The sequence below is a fragment of the Lissotriton vulgaris genome, chromosome 10 (genome assembly GCF_964263255.1).
Source record: "Lissotriton vulgaris chromosome 10, aLisVul1.2, whole genome shotgun sequence".
In the NCBI taxonomy this organism is placed as follows: Eukaryota; Metazoa; Chordata; class Amphibia; order Caudata; family Salamandridae; genus Lissotriton; species Lissotriton vulgaris.
This window is the reverse complement of record NC_141698.1, coordinates 27,300,982-27,319,251: the sequence shown is the minus strand read 5'-3', so window position 1 is coordinate 27,319,251 and position 18,270 is coordinate 27,300,982. Positions and strand designations below refer to the sequence as shown.

At 46.6% G+C, this 18,270-nt stretch overlaps 1 protein-coding gene across 1 annotated transcript in view; it reads right to left on the bottom strand.

The window, feature by feature from the left end:
- RBM10 (RNA binding motif protein 10) overlaps positions 1-18,270 on the bottom strand; it is a 185,696-nt gene that overhangs the window by 88,175 nt on the left and 79,251 nt on the right. Inside the window, exons 8-10 of the mRNA XM_086940312.1 lie at positions 17,494-17,567; positions 13,656-13,742; positions 3,593-3,653 (exon numbers count right to left, since the gene is read on the bottom strand). Of these exons, the coding sequence (XP_086796438.1) occupies positions 3,593-3,653; positions 13,656-13,742; positions 17,494-17,567 (222 nt within the window). The remainder of the gene's footprint in view (positions 1-3,592; positions 3,654-13,655; positions 13,743-17,493; positions 17,568-18,270) is intronic.

The window sequence follows — 18,270 nt, the reverse complement described above, 5'->3', positions numbered from 1 at the left end:
GTACACTACAAACAGAACAGTATTACAAGGGTGTTTTAACCCTACCGTCTACATCTTTCTTGCATGTAGATTTCCCTAAAAGATATAAGGTTGCACTGCCAGAAATTATTTTAAAACTTCCTCCCCAATGATTGGATTGCTACAGGCATTCACATTCCGGACAAGACTCCCATTATTTCCCAAACAGCATCGAAATAGAAACTGAGCTTGTCAAACATGGATCTTCAACGATTAAGAGCTTCAAGTGCAGGACTTTCATCATGAACATCATGGAACTCGTCCACGCCCAAGAACGAGAATTAAGAAAGAATTTGCTTTCATCATAGGAACTTCCACTGATATTTATGAATGACAAATAGGATAGGAGTCTATCGGTAATGTCTTGGAAACTCCTGCACATCGGCAGTGAAGTAACCATAATGGAGAAACAGAATTAGGATTAGAAGCATTTTTACGTTCCAATGTATTCCAGTGATGGGGTACGTATCACCTAGGTGAAAAAAAACAAAGCAATATGAACTGAAGGACAGCTAGAACTGGCCATCTGACCCCCGGGAAAGTAGTTTGTCTGCAGAATTCACAGATCTGCTACATGGCCTGAACTGTAAACAGCACATTTCAGTAGCTACCCACACTAAAGGTCACATTCTCGACCAAGTATGGACGGCCAATCTTGACATCTCCCTTCCTCTAGTCTATCCTTGTACCTGGTTGGATCATTTCTTTATCTCCTTCTCACTGAAACTTACTTTGCCCACCCGTCCCCCATCCACTACTAACTTCACGGCACGTAACTGGAAGCGAGCCGATATCTCTCATTTTCACTCTATTTTGCTTACTACTTCCCCCAGTGACTTGACCCTGATAAATACCCAAACAGCCATCCTTAATCAAAGGGTGACACAGGCAAGCGACGTGGTCGCCCCGATGAGAACCATTAAAACCAAACGCCCGCATGATGCTCAGCGCTGGTTTACAGACCAACTTAAACTTGACAAATTAGCTCTCAGACAAGCCGAGCGCCGGTGGAGGCGTAACTATGACCCCCTACTAAAAACCGTCTATATTGACCTATTAAAACTGTACAAAAAATCTATTCTATCGGCTAAATCTTTCTATTTTTCCCAGAAAATTCTTAGCTCAGCATCCAAAACTAAGGATATCTTTTCAATCGTAGAAGAACTATCCCTGCCCGACCGTGTTACTGCGCAACCCCAACCCTCACAGGCCCTCTGCGATTCCCTCAATTCATTCTTTATTGATAAGATTACCACCATCAAAAACAACATTCCTTCCCCTTCCTCATCCACTGCTTGCTCCCTACCTCCCATGAACCCTTGCTGTTTGTATGAATTTCCCCCCATTTCCCAGTCTGAATTCATCTCTTTATTACACGCGGTCAGCTCAGGCTCCCCCAATGACTGTTGTCACCCTCAAATTTTGAAAGCTGCCTTCTTGGCCTGTTAGCTCTTCTTAATAACTCACTCGCTACAGGCTCTGTCCCCGATGCTTTCAAACAAGCAGTTGTTGTACCTATACTTAAAAAGTCTTGTGCTGATCCATCGGTTCTGAGCAACTATCGGCCGATCTCCCTCCTCCCCTATTTGGGGAAAGTTTTGGAGACCTATGTTACCCGCTGCCTCAGCGCTTTCATTGAAAAATCCTTCTTTCTTGACGACCAACAAGCCGGGTTTAGACCGGCCCACTCAACGGAAGCTGTCATCGTGGCCGTAATGGATGCGCTGAGACAAGGTGCCGATAAGAATCTGACCCAAGCCCTTGTCCTATTAGATCTGTCGGCTGCTTTCGACACGGTCGATCACACCATCTTGATCGACCGTGTCAGAAATGCAGGCATTCAGGGCCTGGCCTTAACATGGATCAATTCCTTCCTGCACCAGCGTTCCCAATCAGTTCATCTATCCATTTTTCTGCCCCCTACTCCTCACTTTCCTGTGGTGTCCCCCAGGGTTCTGCCCTTTCGCCCCTCTGGTTTAATCTCTATATGCAACCCCTCTTAGCCTCTCTTCGCCACACCCCTGTCACCATCTTCAACTATGCGGATGACTTACAGTTAATCTTTCCCATCGACTCCTCCCCTTCTTCCTGTACCAACTTCCAATCCACTATGCTTGCCATCTCCGAGTGGATGCATTTTAGCCAGCTGAAGCTCAACCCCAGCAAGACAGAGCTGGTCCTGACAGGAGGGTCCTCCAACCCCTGGCGCTCCAGTTTTTGGCCCCAATCTCTTGGACCCCCACCCTGTCCCATCAATACTGTGAGGAGCCTTGGCGTTATCATCTCCAGTGACTTATCCATGAGACCTCAAATTAACGCCGTCACTGCTGCTTGCTTCTACCATCTGCGCAGAATTTGTAAAATCCGAAGGTTCCTCACTACAGAGGCTCTTACACTTGTCATCATGGCCCTTGTCACCTCTGGTATTGACTATGCCAACTCCCTGTATGTGGGGATCCCTGCCTACCATCTTCATCGGCTTCAGCTGGTGCAAAATCAGGCAGCCAGACTGATCTTTCAACAACCTAAGCATCAACATGTCTCGCCCCTGTTGAGGAGACTGCACTGGCTCCCGGTAGCCTCTCGATGTATTTTCAAACTGGGCTGTACTGTTTTTAAGTCACTCCTTGCCCTTGCCCCAGCCTTCACTTCCCTCAGCCTCAAGCGTCACATTCCCCTCAGGAATCTCCGGTCCTCTGCACACAACCTTCTAATCGTCCCCAGGTTCAAACGGAAAAAACATGGTGGCTCCTGTTTTTCCTTTCTTGCCCCTTCAACCTGGAATTCCCTTCCCTCCACTATACGACTCTGTTCTGATTACACCTGTTTTCGCAAACTTCTTAAAACCCATCTCTACCATGCTAGCCTATGAATAAACCTCTCTGCTTATCCTCCCCGCTTAGTCTATGAGCGCCATGAAACCGATTGGTGACCGTGCGCGGTAAAAATCCTTTTAACATAACATAACATAGAACCTAAAGGAATACTTGACCTGTTAAGTGATAAGATCTGCTCAGCAAGCTTATATTGTCAAATACAGATTACTACAACTTGAGGAATGCTGCACTTTAACAGGTTGAGAACCTGTAGACCAACATCCAGAGCAAGTAGTAGTAGTAGAGACTAACAACATAGGAGGCTGGTACGATCTGAGGGAACACAGAGTGACTTATAACAGCAAATGAGGAAAAGCAGGGCAGCTGCAAGTCTACATGAATGTGCACTGATAAAGCTGTGAATGTGGTATTAATAGAATAGTGTGTGCAGCAGGTCAACAATGGTGAGCAATGGCAAATGTGAGAAGAAATAATTAGTTGTAGCGGGGTGATGCAGGTCAGTCATGCGGTGGTTAGAAAAAGCTGTAGCTAGCCTGCATTTGAAAAGCAGATTTGCATTTAGGGCCACTAGCAGAACCACACATACATGCATGTGTCTCAGTGCTGCCATAGAAGAGCTTTGCAGAACAGGTCGAAGTCCACTGACAGAAAGGTTGGGAAGTGAGGCAGTGTGCTTGGAACAGGGAATACTGTAGGTCAGAACTGTGAATCTGTACTATCCAGTCTAAAATTCTTACCTGCTCTGGGGACACTACACTTGAAGCATTTCTCTCTACGCTTGAAATTCTGGACTCCGCACTGCAAAACAAACAAAAAACAAATGATGACACTGGATGGCAGTAATCAAATTCCTTTCTTTCAGTCACCAAAACCCTCAGCCCAGTACCTTGGCCCCCACGGGACAACCTCCTGCCTATTCACAGATATGTATACATCAGAAGAGAAAAGGCAATATTTTATTTTTTGGATTCCAGAAGGAAATTTCTGAAAATCATTCCTTTCAAGACATTTACAAATGACTTTACTCCTTTGCCACTAATTTTCAAAATAAGAGAACGGTCCTATCGACAAGAGTTACCCATGAGTACTACATAGGAGAACACCAAAGACCTAATGCAGGTGTCTGTGCTTTTATAAGAAATGCTGGCAAAATCTGGTTTACTGTCCAAGATGAAGGGAATATTCTGTGAATGATCCAGGCGGCGTGGCTGCTCAAATCCTAAAGCTTGCACTCTGAAATTTGCAACTAAGTGCACCCTCAAGGATGCTGAAAGGCCTTTAAGTAGGAAGATGTTATGTTTCAAATGTAAGCATTTGTGTTTAGGTGGCCAGTCAAGGATTTTGATGTGCTTCAAATTGCACCATATTTACTTTGTTTAGGGACTTGTGCACCCACCTAGTCCGATTCATTACTTTAACCGCATGCGCGCTAGCGGAATTCCGCTAGCGCGCTGGGTTTTTCAAAATCGCACTTTGCGTGACGAGCTGGGCTCGTCATCAGTGTGCGAGCGGGCTACACCATGACGAGCCCAGCTCGTCATCAGTGTCGAAGGGGTTAAGGAGCAGCAGCAGGAAACCTACTATTCAAAGGATCCCTTGTACATAGCTGCTTAAAAATTGGAATCAGGATTTTCACACGTTGCAACCTGCTTCTTCATAGAAGCTAAACATAGTGCTAATCTATGGTTAACTAATGGTTCAGAACACCATAATCCATGCACCGCAACATAGTGATGCCCACTGCCGGCTGGCTATTGGCAAAGCCGTAATACAAATCCATTACTTCTCTCTTCACCAGAAGCCTTCTTATATTCCTAGAAAGTGGTTTCTCATGAGGGAAACATTCCAGGAAAGTTTTCTGTGCTCCAGCGTGTGCCTGTCCCATTATTTGTACAGGGCTATGTTGCTAAGCAGGTAGATTTGGGCCAAATATGAGCATCCTGAATATTGACAGGGAAGTGACCATGCTGTTGGGAATATTACATAGAGAGCTACATTGCATTCAGCTGAGTGCAGGCCTCTCACTGCCAAAGACCTTTATTTTGTCTGTGCAGCTCCAGTTGGAAACAAACTTGAGGGATTTTTATCAGCTGAAGACTATCATTATTTCTTCTGTTGGTCCACAGTTTCTAAAGCAAAAATAGAGTAGTTTTCCTTCAATGGAATGTTAAATTGTAGTGCAATGTGGGTAACTTTATGAATGAGGTCAGCGCAAGACGACTTGTCCTCTGGTTAAAAATCTTCAGTAGGAAGGAAAGCCTTTTACAAGAGTGAGAAGACTGCCAATTCTAGATCAAGGGGATCAAAGTCCTCCTCAAGGTCTTGAAACCTCTCAAATTTTCAATTTCTAATTTCTATAGCAGACCTCCTGCATCAGACATGCAAGTGAGCTATAATGACAGCACAGACGTGGGCAGCAAGGTTCATTATGATGCAGAGCTTCTTTTCAGCTTCCATAAACTCCCCAGCTGTTTTTTTTGCTTTGATGCAGAGGCATTCTTCGGTGTCTGCTTTAACTAATTGGATTCCATTAGGATACACAGGGAGAGACTTCATTTTCAAAAGACAGATTTACATTAACCCAACAGTAGTGGCTCAAGATCAAAGGTGATAATGTGAATGAGAATACTGGTGTGTATGATGGCTAATTAAGAAGTAACGGTTAGTGAGCGTCACTAGTGTTATCAGTACTTTCTTTAAATACATCACTCCTTAGGAAGCTGGCTCTGTATGTGACATATCAAGACTCTGATCAGTCAGTCAAATACACTTTACTCGATTTGTTAAAATCATAAAAGGAATAAAACATTTATATACAATTAAAAATCACTTATTACATACATATACACAGTCATAAAAATCATTATGGGTGCATGCTTTAGACAGATGTAAACATGAACACTATACAAGCATTATGCTGTTATTACACGCTAAAACTGTACAAAATCCCTCAAAGGCCCCTTTTAGATTTAATTCTATAAGCCGCCACTAAAAAACTGGCTACACAGAAAATATCCCGATTGCTACACAAGGACTGTAAATAGACTAAGGCAGGCCTAACCTGGATAAGCCTGCCTCTCTTAGTAGAGGTGCCAGATATTTCTTCCTGGGGGCCATGTACAAACTACAAAACATGATAAAATGCATGGAGTCCTGCGTAGAAAGGAGTAGTTTCTGTCCTGTAACTCCAGTTCTGTAGTAGGGGTATCTCTGTTATAGTCATAATCTAGTGAATAGTCCCGCACATGTGCGTGGACCCCGGAGCAAACAAAAATAATCTCTTAAAGTGTCGAAAAAATGCAGAACTGCACAGACACGTAAGAGAGAATTTAAAGACAGATAATGCAGCCTATAACCAGGCTACACTGTCCAGTACTTCAACTAGAAATTCCACCAAAATCCACAAACAGCAAAGCCTGTCCAGATTTCCCTTGCCTTAGCAGCAAAAACCCTCTGGAATGATAGAGAGGAAGACATGGACAGACAAGCCCCATAGGCTGCCATTATGCGGCTCAAAACAGGCTACTGTGCCTTTAAGAGAACTTTCCAGAACACTCTCAGTATCCCAGAATGCACTGCAGGTCCCTTTTACTTTCAGTTCTTTTTGAAGGCGTAACACGCCAGACCTGTAGCATTCCTTACATGAATATCTCTCCACCGGGGAGGAGGGCGGGCGCTTATGACTATAACAGAGATACCCCTACTACAGAACTGGAGTTACAGGACAGAAACTACTCCTTCTGTAGTAGGGGATCTCTGTGTATAGTCATAATCTAGTGAATAGAATGGCAAGCCCATCCCCGCACCAAAGCGGCGGTGGAGAAAGAATCAACACCACTATTGTGCGAACAAATTCCGCAGCGAACAAAAACAACTGGGAGGGTTTTTGGGTTGTTCCAGAGTTGATCAGGCGCACACCAAAGTTACCGCAAGTTATATGCTATTCAGGAGTACATAAGTCCAGGCAAAAAGGGGCGGGCGGTAATCCCTCGTAACCGCTCAACGTGGGACCATAGAGATCCACACAAATTGTATAGAAACAACAGAGCCCTTGCACTGTAGACAAACAGTAATTGTTTAGTATAGATACAATATCAAAGAGAAAATTTATAGCGAGCACATCAAGACTTAAGTGAGTCGTTCAAGTGATGTAGAGCAAAAAGTTCAAAAGGCTGTTAGGTTCTTGGTGTATAACACCGGTTTTAATGTTCCTCTGTACTGGCCAACACGTGTTTCATCGCAGGGAACAGACTGCGAATCTTCAGGGCCTCATAGATTGTTAACGCGGTAATGGTTATTTGGCCACCCGGTTGGGATTAGAAATATAGATGAATAGGTAGTGTACACGAAAACTCGCGTAGTAGGCAGTCTCTCATTGGTATTCAATGAAGGCCTCAAACCGGGAGGAGAAGAATTGGCGCGGTTGCGCCCGAAGTCCAAAACAGGCGGATACACCTGAGTATCAGCATTCCCCCTCCTGTAGTTCCCGGTGCCGTTTTTCGAAAGACGGCACCGGGAACTACAGGAGGGGGAATGCTGATACTCAGGTGTATCCGCCTGTTTTGGACTTCGGGCGCAACCGCGCCAATTCTTCTCCTCCCGGTTTGAGGCCTTCATTGAATACCAATGAGAGACTGCCTACTACGCGAGTTTTCGTGTACACTACCTATTCATCTAGATTTCTAATCCCAACCGGGTGGCCAAATAACCATTACCGCGTTAACAATCTATGAGGCCCTGAAGATTCGCAGTCTGTTCCCTGCGATGAAACACGTGTTGGCCAGTACAGAGGAACATTAAAACCGGTGTTATACACCAAGAACCTAACAGCCTTTTGAACTTTTTGCTCTACATCACTTGAACGACTCACTTAAGTCTTGATGTGCTCGCTATAAATGTTCTCTTTGATATTGTATCTATACTAAATTCTGCAGCGAAGCCTGTCCAACCTGAGCATCTCCCCTGGCATCAGTGTCCAGACAGTAATGCTTAGCAAAGGTATGAACCGACTTCCAAGTGGCGGCCTTGCAAATTTCTGCAATAGGAACATTACGGAGCAAAGCTGTCTGGGCAGCTTTGCCCCTGTTGGAATGAGCCTTAGGTTTACCTCCTAAGGTCATATTAGCCTTCTGGTAACACAGTTGTATGCAGGACACAATCCACCTAGAGATGGACTGCTTAGAGGTCGCAAGACCCGTCCAAACTGATCCATAATTGATGAACAATTGGTCTGACCTACGAATATCTTTGGTCTTATCCAGATAAAATTTCAACACCATCCTAACATCCAGGGAATGTAAGGACCTTTCCGCTGGAGAGGAAGGATTCTGAAAAAAGGTAGGCAAAGTTATAGTCTGGTTGACATGAAAATCAGAAATAACCTTGGGAAGAAATTTAGGGTGAGTACGCATAACAACCTTAGCAGCATGAAATACAGTATAAGGTTCCTGGCAACACAACGCCTGAATTTCACTCACCCTGCGGGCCGGTGTAATGGCCACGAGGAATGCCGCCTTCCAGGACAGGTGCTGCAACGAAGCCTTATGAATAGGTTCAAAAGGCTCCTTCATCAATCTGGACAGCACCACATTCAATTCCCATGAAGGCGAAGGAAGCCTGACAGGAGGGAACACTTTCTTCAAGCCTTCCAAAAAGTCTTTGATCACAGGGATCTGGAAGAAGGAAGTCTGTGAAGGGCTTTTCCTGTAGGCAGTCAATGCAGCGAGATGAACCTTAATGGAATGAACATTAAGGCCAGACCGCGCCAAATGTAGAACCTCTTCCACTTGTAAGCATAGGATGTCCGAGTGGAAGGTCGCTTAGACTCCTTCAGTATGTCCATGCAATCTTCGGGCAGATTCAAGTGGCCATATTGCACTCTCTCAGGAGCCATGCCGCCAAACTCAAAGACGAGAGGTTGGGGTGCAACATCTGCCCCCCGAACTTCGAGAGAAGGTCCGGCCTGCACGGCAGCCGTATGTGCGGAAGGAGAGACCGGTGAAGCAGGTCCGTGAATCACCACTGTCTGAGCCATTCCGGGGCAATCAGGATCATCCGTGCCCTGGACTGGGACAGCTTGATGAGCACCGCTGGAATCAGGGAATGGGTGGAAAAGCGTACACAAAGCTGTTCGACCAGTTGATCCATAGCGCATTCCCCAGCGTCCCTTGCTGGTAGTACCTGGAGGCAAAGTCTCGGCATTTGCTGTTTTCGGCGTTGGCAAACAGATCTACGTCTGGAGTCCCCCGCCTTTCGAAGACTTCTCCTAGTACTTCGTCGTTTATGACCCATTCATGGTTTTCCTGAATCAGTCTGCTCAGTGCGTCTGCCTGAACATTCTGCACACCTGGTAGATGGGTAGCCGTTATCGTCAATCCTCTGGCCAGAAGCCAGTGCCAGATCGTCTGCGCTTCCCGAGACAGGGTGCGCAATCTCGAGCCCCCCTGCTTGTTGAGGTAATACATCGTGGTCGTATTGTCCGTCTGTACAAGCAGAGAGTTGGTCTGGAAGGATGGATGAAAGGCCTTCAGTGCCAAGTGAACAGCTCTAAGTTCCATGAAATTGATGTGATACGTGGACTACATCGGAGACCACGTTCCTTGAATCTGTAACTCTCCCGAAAGCGCTCCCCAGCCGTGGAGAGAGGCATCCGTCACGATAGTCTGAATGGGAATGTCCTTGTGGAAGGGAACCCCTCTGAGGAGATTCTACGCTGAACACCACCACTTCACAGAGACTGAAGAGCATGCAGAGACAGTCGTATCTTGTCGTCCCAAGATCCTTTCCTCTGGTCCCATTGGTCCTCCAAGCACTCCTGCAGAGGTCTCATGTGTAGCCGTGCGTGAGGAAGATACAAGAGGCCATCGACCCCAGTAGAGAAGACACCGTCCTCACTGTTGTAGATGGAGCGGTCATAAGAGCCTGAGCCTTCCGAAGGATCGATAGCCGTCGCTCCTCCGAAGGAGACACGCTTGCTGACAGCGTATTGATGGTGGCGCCCAAGTACTGAATGCACTGGACGGGATCGGGACAGACTTGGACATGTTGATGTGCAACCCCAACTTGTTCAAGAGAACGCACGTCTTCTGGAAGTGTGCTTGAGCTTCCGAGGAGGAGGCCTTGATCAACCAATCGTCCAGGTACGAGTAGACAAACACCTTGTTCTTTCTTAGGTGTGCCTCTACCACTGCCATACACTTCGAGAATGTTCTGGGCGCAGATTTCAGCCCGAATGGCAGCACTGTGTACTGATAATGATTGGTGCAGACTTGAAATCGCAGAAACTTCCTGTGTTTGCACGTGATGGGCACATGGAAGTACGCATCCTGTAGGTCTATTGCACAAAGCCAGTCTCCCTGTTGCAACTGAGGATAAATCTAATGCAACGACAGCAAGCAAAACTTTTCTCTGCGAATCCACTTGTTTGCCTGCCGTAAGTCCAGAATGGGCCTGAACTCGTTCTTGTCCTTCTTGCGAACCAGGAAGAACCGGGAGTACAGACCTCTTCCTCTTTGAGACAGAGGTACGTCCTTCTATCGCCCTTTTCCATAACAGGATATCGGCCTCCGCATGGAGCTCGCGCAGTTGATACTGCGAGCTGACCGGAGGGATCGCTGGAGGAGGGCTGATGAACCGAAGACTGTATCCATTGCAAACAATATTCAGCACCCACTTGTCCTGAGTAATTTTTCTCCACTCTGCCAGAAAAAATTGAAAGCTTCCCCCCCACCGGAGCGGGTAACGGATGAAGGGGAAGTAACCGCTCAGGGTCGAGACCCGGCCGGGCCCTTGTTCGTGGTAGAGGACTGCTGTCGCCCTCTACCATTCTGCCGTTTCTGGAAGGGTCTCCGGAACTGCTGCTGTTGTTGCTGCTGCTGTCCCGAAGACTGCCCCCGTCCTCTTCCTTGTGCACCGTACCGTCGTTGGAAAGGACAGTAGGAATTCTTCTCTTTGGGCTTCTCCAAGCCCACAGCCGTAAGGGTCTCCACCTCCGCCTTCATGCGGGCCATCTCATCATCTGCGTGTTTTCCGAACAAGGTATCCCCGGAAAAGGGCAGGTTGGCCACCCGCTGCTGGGCCTCCGGCTTGAGTGACGTGAGCCGGGCCAGGCATGTCGCCGCTGATTGATTCCATGGCAGTAACCATGGGCAGCCAACAGGGAGGCATCCGCAGCTGCGCTGATGACCTGATTGGACACCAGCATCCCTTCCTTGAGAATCTCTTGTAAGTCCTCCCTCTTGTCTCTTGGTAGCAGTTCCACGAACTGTTGCAGGGAGTCCCACAGCGCCCGGTCATAACGTCCCAGCAGAGCTGTATCGCTGGACGCCTTCATGGCTGTGGAAGCGGTCCCACACGTCTTCCTTCCAGCAGAGTCGATCCATCGACTTTCTTTATCTGGCGGCACGGTCGATGACGGGGAGGTAGAGTGTAATTTTCTGGCCACCGTCACTATCACCGAATCCGGTACCGGATCTACTCTCAGAAAGGCAGGGTCCGAATCCGGGGCCCTGTACTTCTTTAGAAGTCGGGAGGGAGCGGCCTTCACCACCGCTGGTGTGAGGAACAGCTCCTCTGCAGGTTCCTTCAATCCAGGTACTAGTGGTAGAAGAGGGCGAGACAAATGCTTCTTTGAAGCGTCTCAAATATCACTGACGTCGAAGGTGTAGGAGCCGTCACAGTGATACCCAACTTCGCAGCCCCCCTCAGGAGAACCTCCTGGAAATTGGCAATGCCATCCACTGGAGAAACCCTGGTCTCAGGGGAGTCCGATAAGGTCGGCGAGTAGGAATGGGTCCTAGAAGAGTCTGTGCGGGTCCTAGACCCCCGCCTCCTATGGCAACGCCTTGATCTGGTGGAGGATCTATGACAACTCCTTGATCTTCCTCTCCGTCCGGAGTGTGAACGTGACCTCCTCGGCCTAGGACGATCAACCGGATCCACCGGAGCGGGTGACTTGTGCTTGGACGGGGCCTTCAGTGTCGACGTACCCTTGGGAGGCGTCGGAAGAATAGGCAACCAAGTCTACCTTGGTGGAACCGGAGGCGGCTTCACTGGCAACCCTGGCCCAGGTTGCGGTGGAGGCAACGGAGGAGGAGTAGGATTCCTCGGAGGGGGACCCCTTGGCAATGGAGGAGGGGGAGTCACCTTCCCCGACGGAGTATACACCTCGGAATACACCGCGCCCGGCGAACCTCCTACTCTACCATGCTGGGACGTTGGCGAACCTCCCACGGCGTCAGGCCTCCTTTCACCTCTCTTCGACGTCTAACAACGGCGACCAGACGGCGAGCGCCGGCCCCTTGACGTCGAGCGTCTCTTCTTCGGCGACGAACGCCTTCGCCTCGACGGCGACCTCCTTTCGCCTCGACGGCGACCTCCTTTCGCCTCGACGGCGATCTTCTGCGCCTCGACGGCGATCTTCTGCGCCTCGACGGCGATCTTCTGCGCCTCGACGGCGACCTTGACGACGAGGACCTCCTTGACGACGAACGTCTCCTCTTCGCCGACGGTGAACGGTGGTGTCGCCTCGACGGCGAGCGCCGACGCCGGGCCTGTCGACGTCGATCGCTCGACGCCGACATCGACGACGATGAAACAGTCACCGGGGACTTTGATGGTCTTGTAACATCCCTTAACGCCGAGAGTCGACGTTGTTTCGACTCGGACGATGGGGAACAGACCGTAGTCATTCCTCTCGACGCCCTAGTGGGCGCAATAGACCCAGGCGGAGAATGGTGACGTTTGCTGGCCTTCTTGCCCCTGGGGAGCCCCCCAGAGGCCTCAGCATGGGCAGAAGAAGCCCCTCCAGACCCACCTTGTGCCTTCAATCTTCTTTCCTCGAGGCCCTGAAGTCTGATCTTCTTCCTGTCCTTCAGGGTCCTGCCAGAGAAGCCTTGACAGATCACACACTCCTCTGGGGCATGTGAAGAAGGAAGGCAGAGGATACACACCTCATGGGGATCCGATTTGGCCTTCTTCCTGGAGCACTCCATGCATTTATCGAATAATGCAGGCATATTCGACAAAAAACAGAGTGCAAAATCCAAGGAGAAAGACACTGAAGTACAACAAAGTACTTAACTATGAGAAAACTAGTGAAAAGTCACCAAAAACCCTTAAAAAGGGAGAGCTCAATGCTCCAGGGTCCTGTATGCAGGAGCCGGAAAAAAGAACTGAAAGTAAAAGGGACCTGCAGTGCATTCTGGGATACTGTGAAGTTCTGGAAAGTTCTCTTAAAGGCACAGTATCCTCTTTTGAGCAACATAATGGCAGCCTATGGGGCTTGTCTGTCCATGTCTTTCTCTCTATCATTCCAGAGGGTTTTTGCTGTTAAGGCAAAGGAAATCTGGACAGGCTTTGCTGTTGGTGGATTTTTGGTGGAATTTCTAGTTGAAGTACTGGACAGTGTAGCCTGTTTATAGGCTGCAATATCTGTCTTTAAATTCTCTCTTAAGTGTCTGTGCAGTTCTACATTTTTTCGACACTTTAAGAAATTATTTTTGATTGCTCCGGGGTCCACGCACATGGGCGGGACTATTCACTAGATTATGACTATACACAGAGATCCCCTACTACAGAAGCAAGCAACAGACTAAGCTGCTGTCTACTAAAAATCCAAAAGACTGCCATCACCACTGAAGCTCTTTATAAAAGTAACAACAGCTGACCAGTACATCATCCACAACGCACCACTCACAGAAAGGTTATGTCTAATTTCTAGGACCAATTCATTTCCAGCATTCATGCAGCCAGGAAAAGTAGTTTTTGTGGCCTTCAGCTTACAGTTGTGTCTTTGCTTACCTTCGCGCAGAGCCAGTCCTCATTAACTTTCGGCTTGGGATCACTGAAGTGCATAGAAACTCGCTGGCCCAGGACGGTCAGGCAGCGCTGCCGGAAGAAATATAAACAAATGAGAATCAAAATACTGGAGACAGACCACTTCCACACTAGAGATACAACCCTTCAGCTGAACGGAGGGGAACAAACATAAGCACTGCGGGCTCTCTCCAGAGCAAAGGCCACCACCAACCTGGCCTTTTCAATCGCCTACCACTGAAAAACATGGCCTGGCTACCAACAGAGAAAAAAAAACAACAGAAGCAGGAAGGGTGGTGCCCAATGCAACCACAGGAAGGCATGGAGAAAGAAGAGTTCTGAATGCAGTGGAAAAACCACCGTCTGTGACCACGGTTCAAAGCAAAGAGGATAGAATGAGAAAAAAAAAAATAGGAGCCAGACAAAAAAAGTCCTCCACAAAATGATGAGCAGCCCCTGCTGAAACTCCATATTTACCAATACCCTGCAGCTCTTAGTCACTGCAAATCTATGCAAAAAATGGTAAACTAAAAGGCTGCAGCATGGCTCAAAACAATGGCAAGATTAGGACTGACTAAACCAAAGATTATGAACTTTGCTCTCAGTTAATATAAGGATGAGGCCTATTGCAGCCAACCAAAGGACACAAGCCCATCATACTAGATTTAAGTAAAAGGCCTCAACCAACACAATCTCAACCAAAGGACCGGTCTACCATTTTCTTAACCAAACCACTACTTCGCACCATACCACACAAATAAAATGAACCCAGAGGGAGCTCAAAGGAAATCACACCAGTGACCCCTTAATCAAAGAACTAGGCATCAGCTGTAAATCATTCGCCAAAGAATGATAAGCGGCCCCAGATCATCCACAGAACGAGGCTGCAGCCCCAGACCATTCACCAAGGAGGCCTCTCAACCAGATCAACCAAAAAAACAAGGCCTTGGTCCCAAAACATTATCCAAGAAGGAGGCCTCAACCCCCAAATCCAAGGACAATGCTCTTGCCCCCAAACCAAAGGAAAAGGCCTCAGATGAGAAGTAGAAACACATCCTCAATAAAAGGACGAGGCCCAATACAAATTCAACCAAAATGAATGGCCCACATTCATCTCAATGTTAGCCGGTTTAATGAAACCCCAGAGGTTCAAAGATCAAGTCAGCTGCTTCATTACATGAAGCAAAAGGTATCTATAGAGAGGCACCAAAAGAACCTTAATGTAACTGCCCATGAGAGCAACATCTGCAAGACCAGCCAAGGCAGATGAGGCCTTTCTAACTTTCCCTATTAAAGGCATCTATGCTACTTCATAGATATGAAAATGAAGATCTAAATGGGGCCATACAAGGGGCACATGAAAAGCATCTATTTTCGAAGTTAACTGAATAAGATAATAAACTATGGTAGTACACCAAAGCGATCCTCGTAACAGACATATGGAGTGGACTACCCAGCAAAATAAATAAATACAGACACAGGTTGGAACTGCTGACAGGAGAGGACTTCTAAAGGGTAGCACCAAAAAGGATCTATGAAGCTGCACCATAAAGCCAGTCAAAATACTACCATCCATGAACTGCATAAGAATAGCAAGTGGAACACAAAAGTAATCATTCTTTTGACAATGCAAGAGCTCTATGAAAATCCCACAGTGCACTAGCCTAGAGCACCAACATGAACATATGAAACCAGCCCAAGATACATAAAGACATCCACTTCTGGCAGAGTATTTCAAGAAAAAGCCCTAATAATCTACTTTTAAATCGTAAAGAAAGACCGATATATATCTATGGCAACACAAACAAGTCCTGCAGAACCAGCGTCTCTATCAAGTCCTCACAAATTGACAACAAGAAAGGAGATTTTTTTTTTAGACCTATGTGCTGATCTGTCATCCCATGGGTTATTCCACCTTAACAACATCAAACACAATTATACCAGGTATTAGCAAATGCATAGCTCAAGATGCCAACCCATGCTATTCCTTCAGATGCTGAACTCTCCATCCTAAACAATTGCCCAAAAACAAAGGCAGACACCAAAATACAGGTGCAATTAAATGCTATTCCCCTCAACTGTTTCCCACCAACCGCCTTCAATTTGGCCCTGTGTGCCTGGCCCAGACACCTTTGGATTGCTTAACCTTTGACCTGCACTGTCACCGGACAAACTGCCAGGTCACCAGTTCAACAGAGGACACTGTGCAGACTAACTTGCCATATACTGCACAAGTGCCATAAAATTGTCATAGGGCCACACAATGTATTATTTCTTCTGCCCCCATATTCTTTGGTTTCAAAATAATTACAATAATCAACAAAAAAAAATGGTTGACCTGTAAAAACATCTTGAGGTCTAAAATGCCTGGTTCACAAAAGGTGCTCTAATAGGTCCACAGGACGCTCTGCCTTCAGAAAGAGGGGAAGAGGTCAAGGAGGGGCAGTGAAAAGAAAGGTGGAAGTACAACAACATTGGAATGGGAGATAGTAAGACTATGCACTCTGACATACTAGGAAACTCCAAGGCACAGGAATTAGAGGTGCTTACATAAGGAAGATAATTTACTGGAAGTGAAATAATATGAGGAAGCTTACACAAACCGAATGAACTGGCTCAGAAATAAATGGCAACTGCATCGATGTAAGACCACATACAACTGGGAATGCTTCAATGTGAAGAAGCTCATACCTAGAATGTGACGTACCACTGAGGAGGACTGGGCAACTTAGAAGGGTATTAACATGAGGAAGCACAGACAGGATTGATAGGTCTCAGATTGGGACACATAAGCACTACTGAAGAGTGCTGAGGTCATAAGGATCGAACATTTGAAGTACATTAATGTGAGGATGATCGCCCATTGGACTGAAAGTTATGGAAGGAAGCTCAAGCACATAAACCATGTAGTACCTCACTACAAGGAAGCAGTAAGGAAAACAAGGCATCACTGTGAGTAAGGTCTCAAGTTTAAAAAAGGCAATACTGTTAGCAAGCTCCATTTTGGTGTGCGGGTGGTGTGGAGGCGAGTTAGAAGACAGTGGGCATCTGAGGAGGTGCAGAGACTATCCTCTTCCTTGGTATGAGTATTTCCACATCTGCCACTATGTCCCACATTAGTATTTCTTCTACTTGCACCCATTTGTTTTAACAGACAACAAATATATTTTATTAGCCCAATGACTTGGGCAGAACATAAATGGGGTTTCAAGTTTTACAGAGACATTTTGCCAACACCATGGGCGCATAGGCTTATCAATCTATAATTCAACATACAACACAGGAATTTATTCTACAGACTGAGAGGACACTGCTAAAAGTTAGTCAACTCTGTCAGCTCAAATTCGCTAAACTATTCCCAGAGTGCACACTTAAGCGGAGTCTGCAACTTCACAGCAAAACTACATTCTACCATAAAAGTCCTCATCTTGCATAGGACACTAATACACTGGACAATACAGGGGTTGGGGTAGACGTCAACAGAACACACAACCACAAGTTGTGGTTTAGTGATTTGAGTGTAACACCAAGTTAACACGCAACACAAGGGCACAGGGTGTGAAAGGCATGCAAGGGCCAAAATAAAAACCATTCTTAGTATGTGGCTTTGAATTATAGCTCATATCCCAAGCAAATAGCTCAAGTTTGAGAAGAGAAGAAATAGGGGCAAGATGGGAAGCAGGTGGGTAGGAGGAGGAGAGAAGGTATTGGGAAAATGGGAGGTTTCGCCGTTTCTAAAGAGAGCTGCGTCCATGTGAACCAGGCGTTTTGATCGGTCATTTAACAGTGTAATACTTGTGGGTTTCAAGTGCAGCAAAGCAACCTGATTGGCTTCCATCCATCGTGTAGCGTCCTGCAAGTGATTAAACTCGACGAAGGCGAAACCCCGGCTTTGACCTGGAGATAGCATTCAGATACAGACGCAGTGTGTTAGTTAACAGTTTTGTCACATCATGGGCCCTGTCACTGTACCAGAGGACTACGGGTGGTATTCTGTAAAGGAAGGAAGGCTAGGCATGAGGGGTGAGCAAAGGCAATAGGCCACACACTCTTATAGCGAAATGCACTGACTCCACACTTAAATGTACTGCTATTAATTTTAGGATGGGAGGGTCACCTTTTCTTTTTTAATAGTGTCTGCTCATAACTAGACAATCTATTGGAGAGAAAGTGGGAGAAGTGCATTCAGGAGCTCATGTGTGATAATCAGCAAAACTGAAGAAAATGGAAAGGTTTGCTGTGTCTGTTTGATGAAGTAGACTGCCTGTTGTTTAAGGGATTGAACATCACTTACCTTTTTGTTTCAAACAGAAACAGATTCCAGAAGAAGGCCGCTCCTGATAGCGATGGCTTTATGGTTAATAATGTACCCGCACCACTCATACCTATGTTTTTCAACTATTTTACAGAGGGTGTACTAATCCAGGTTAAGAGAGAATGTAGGCACAATTCTTATTCTTCTATCAATTTTACTACCCAAAGTATTAAAACCAAAAAGCAACCTAATGTTAACATTTCAAATCTGTTGTCATCTTTTTAAACAAGCTTTTTCTGGAGAATGTGTGCTGCATTGATCAGAGACAGACTCATTGAAACATGC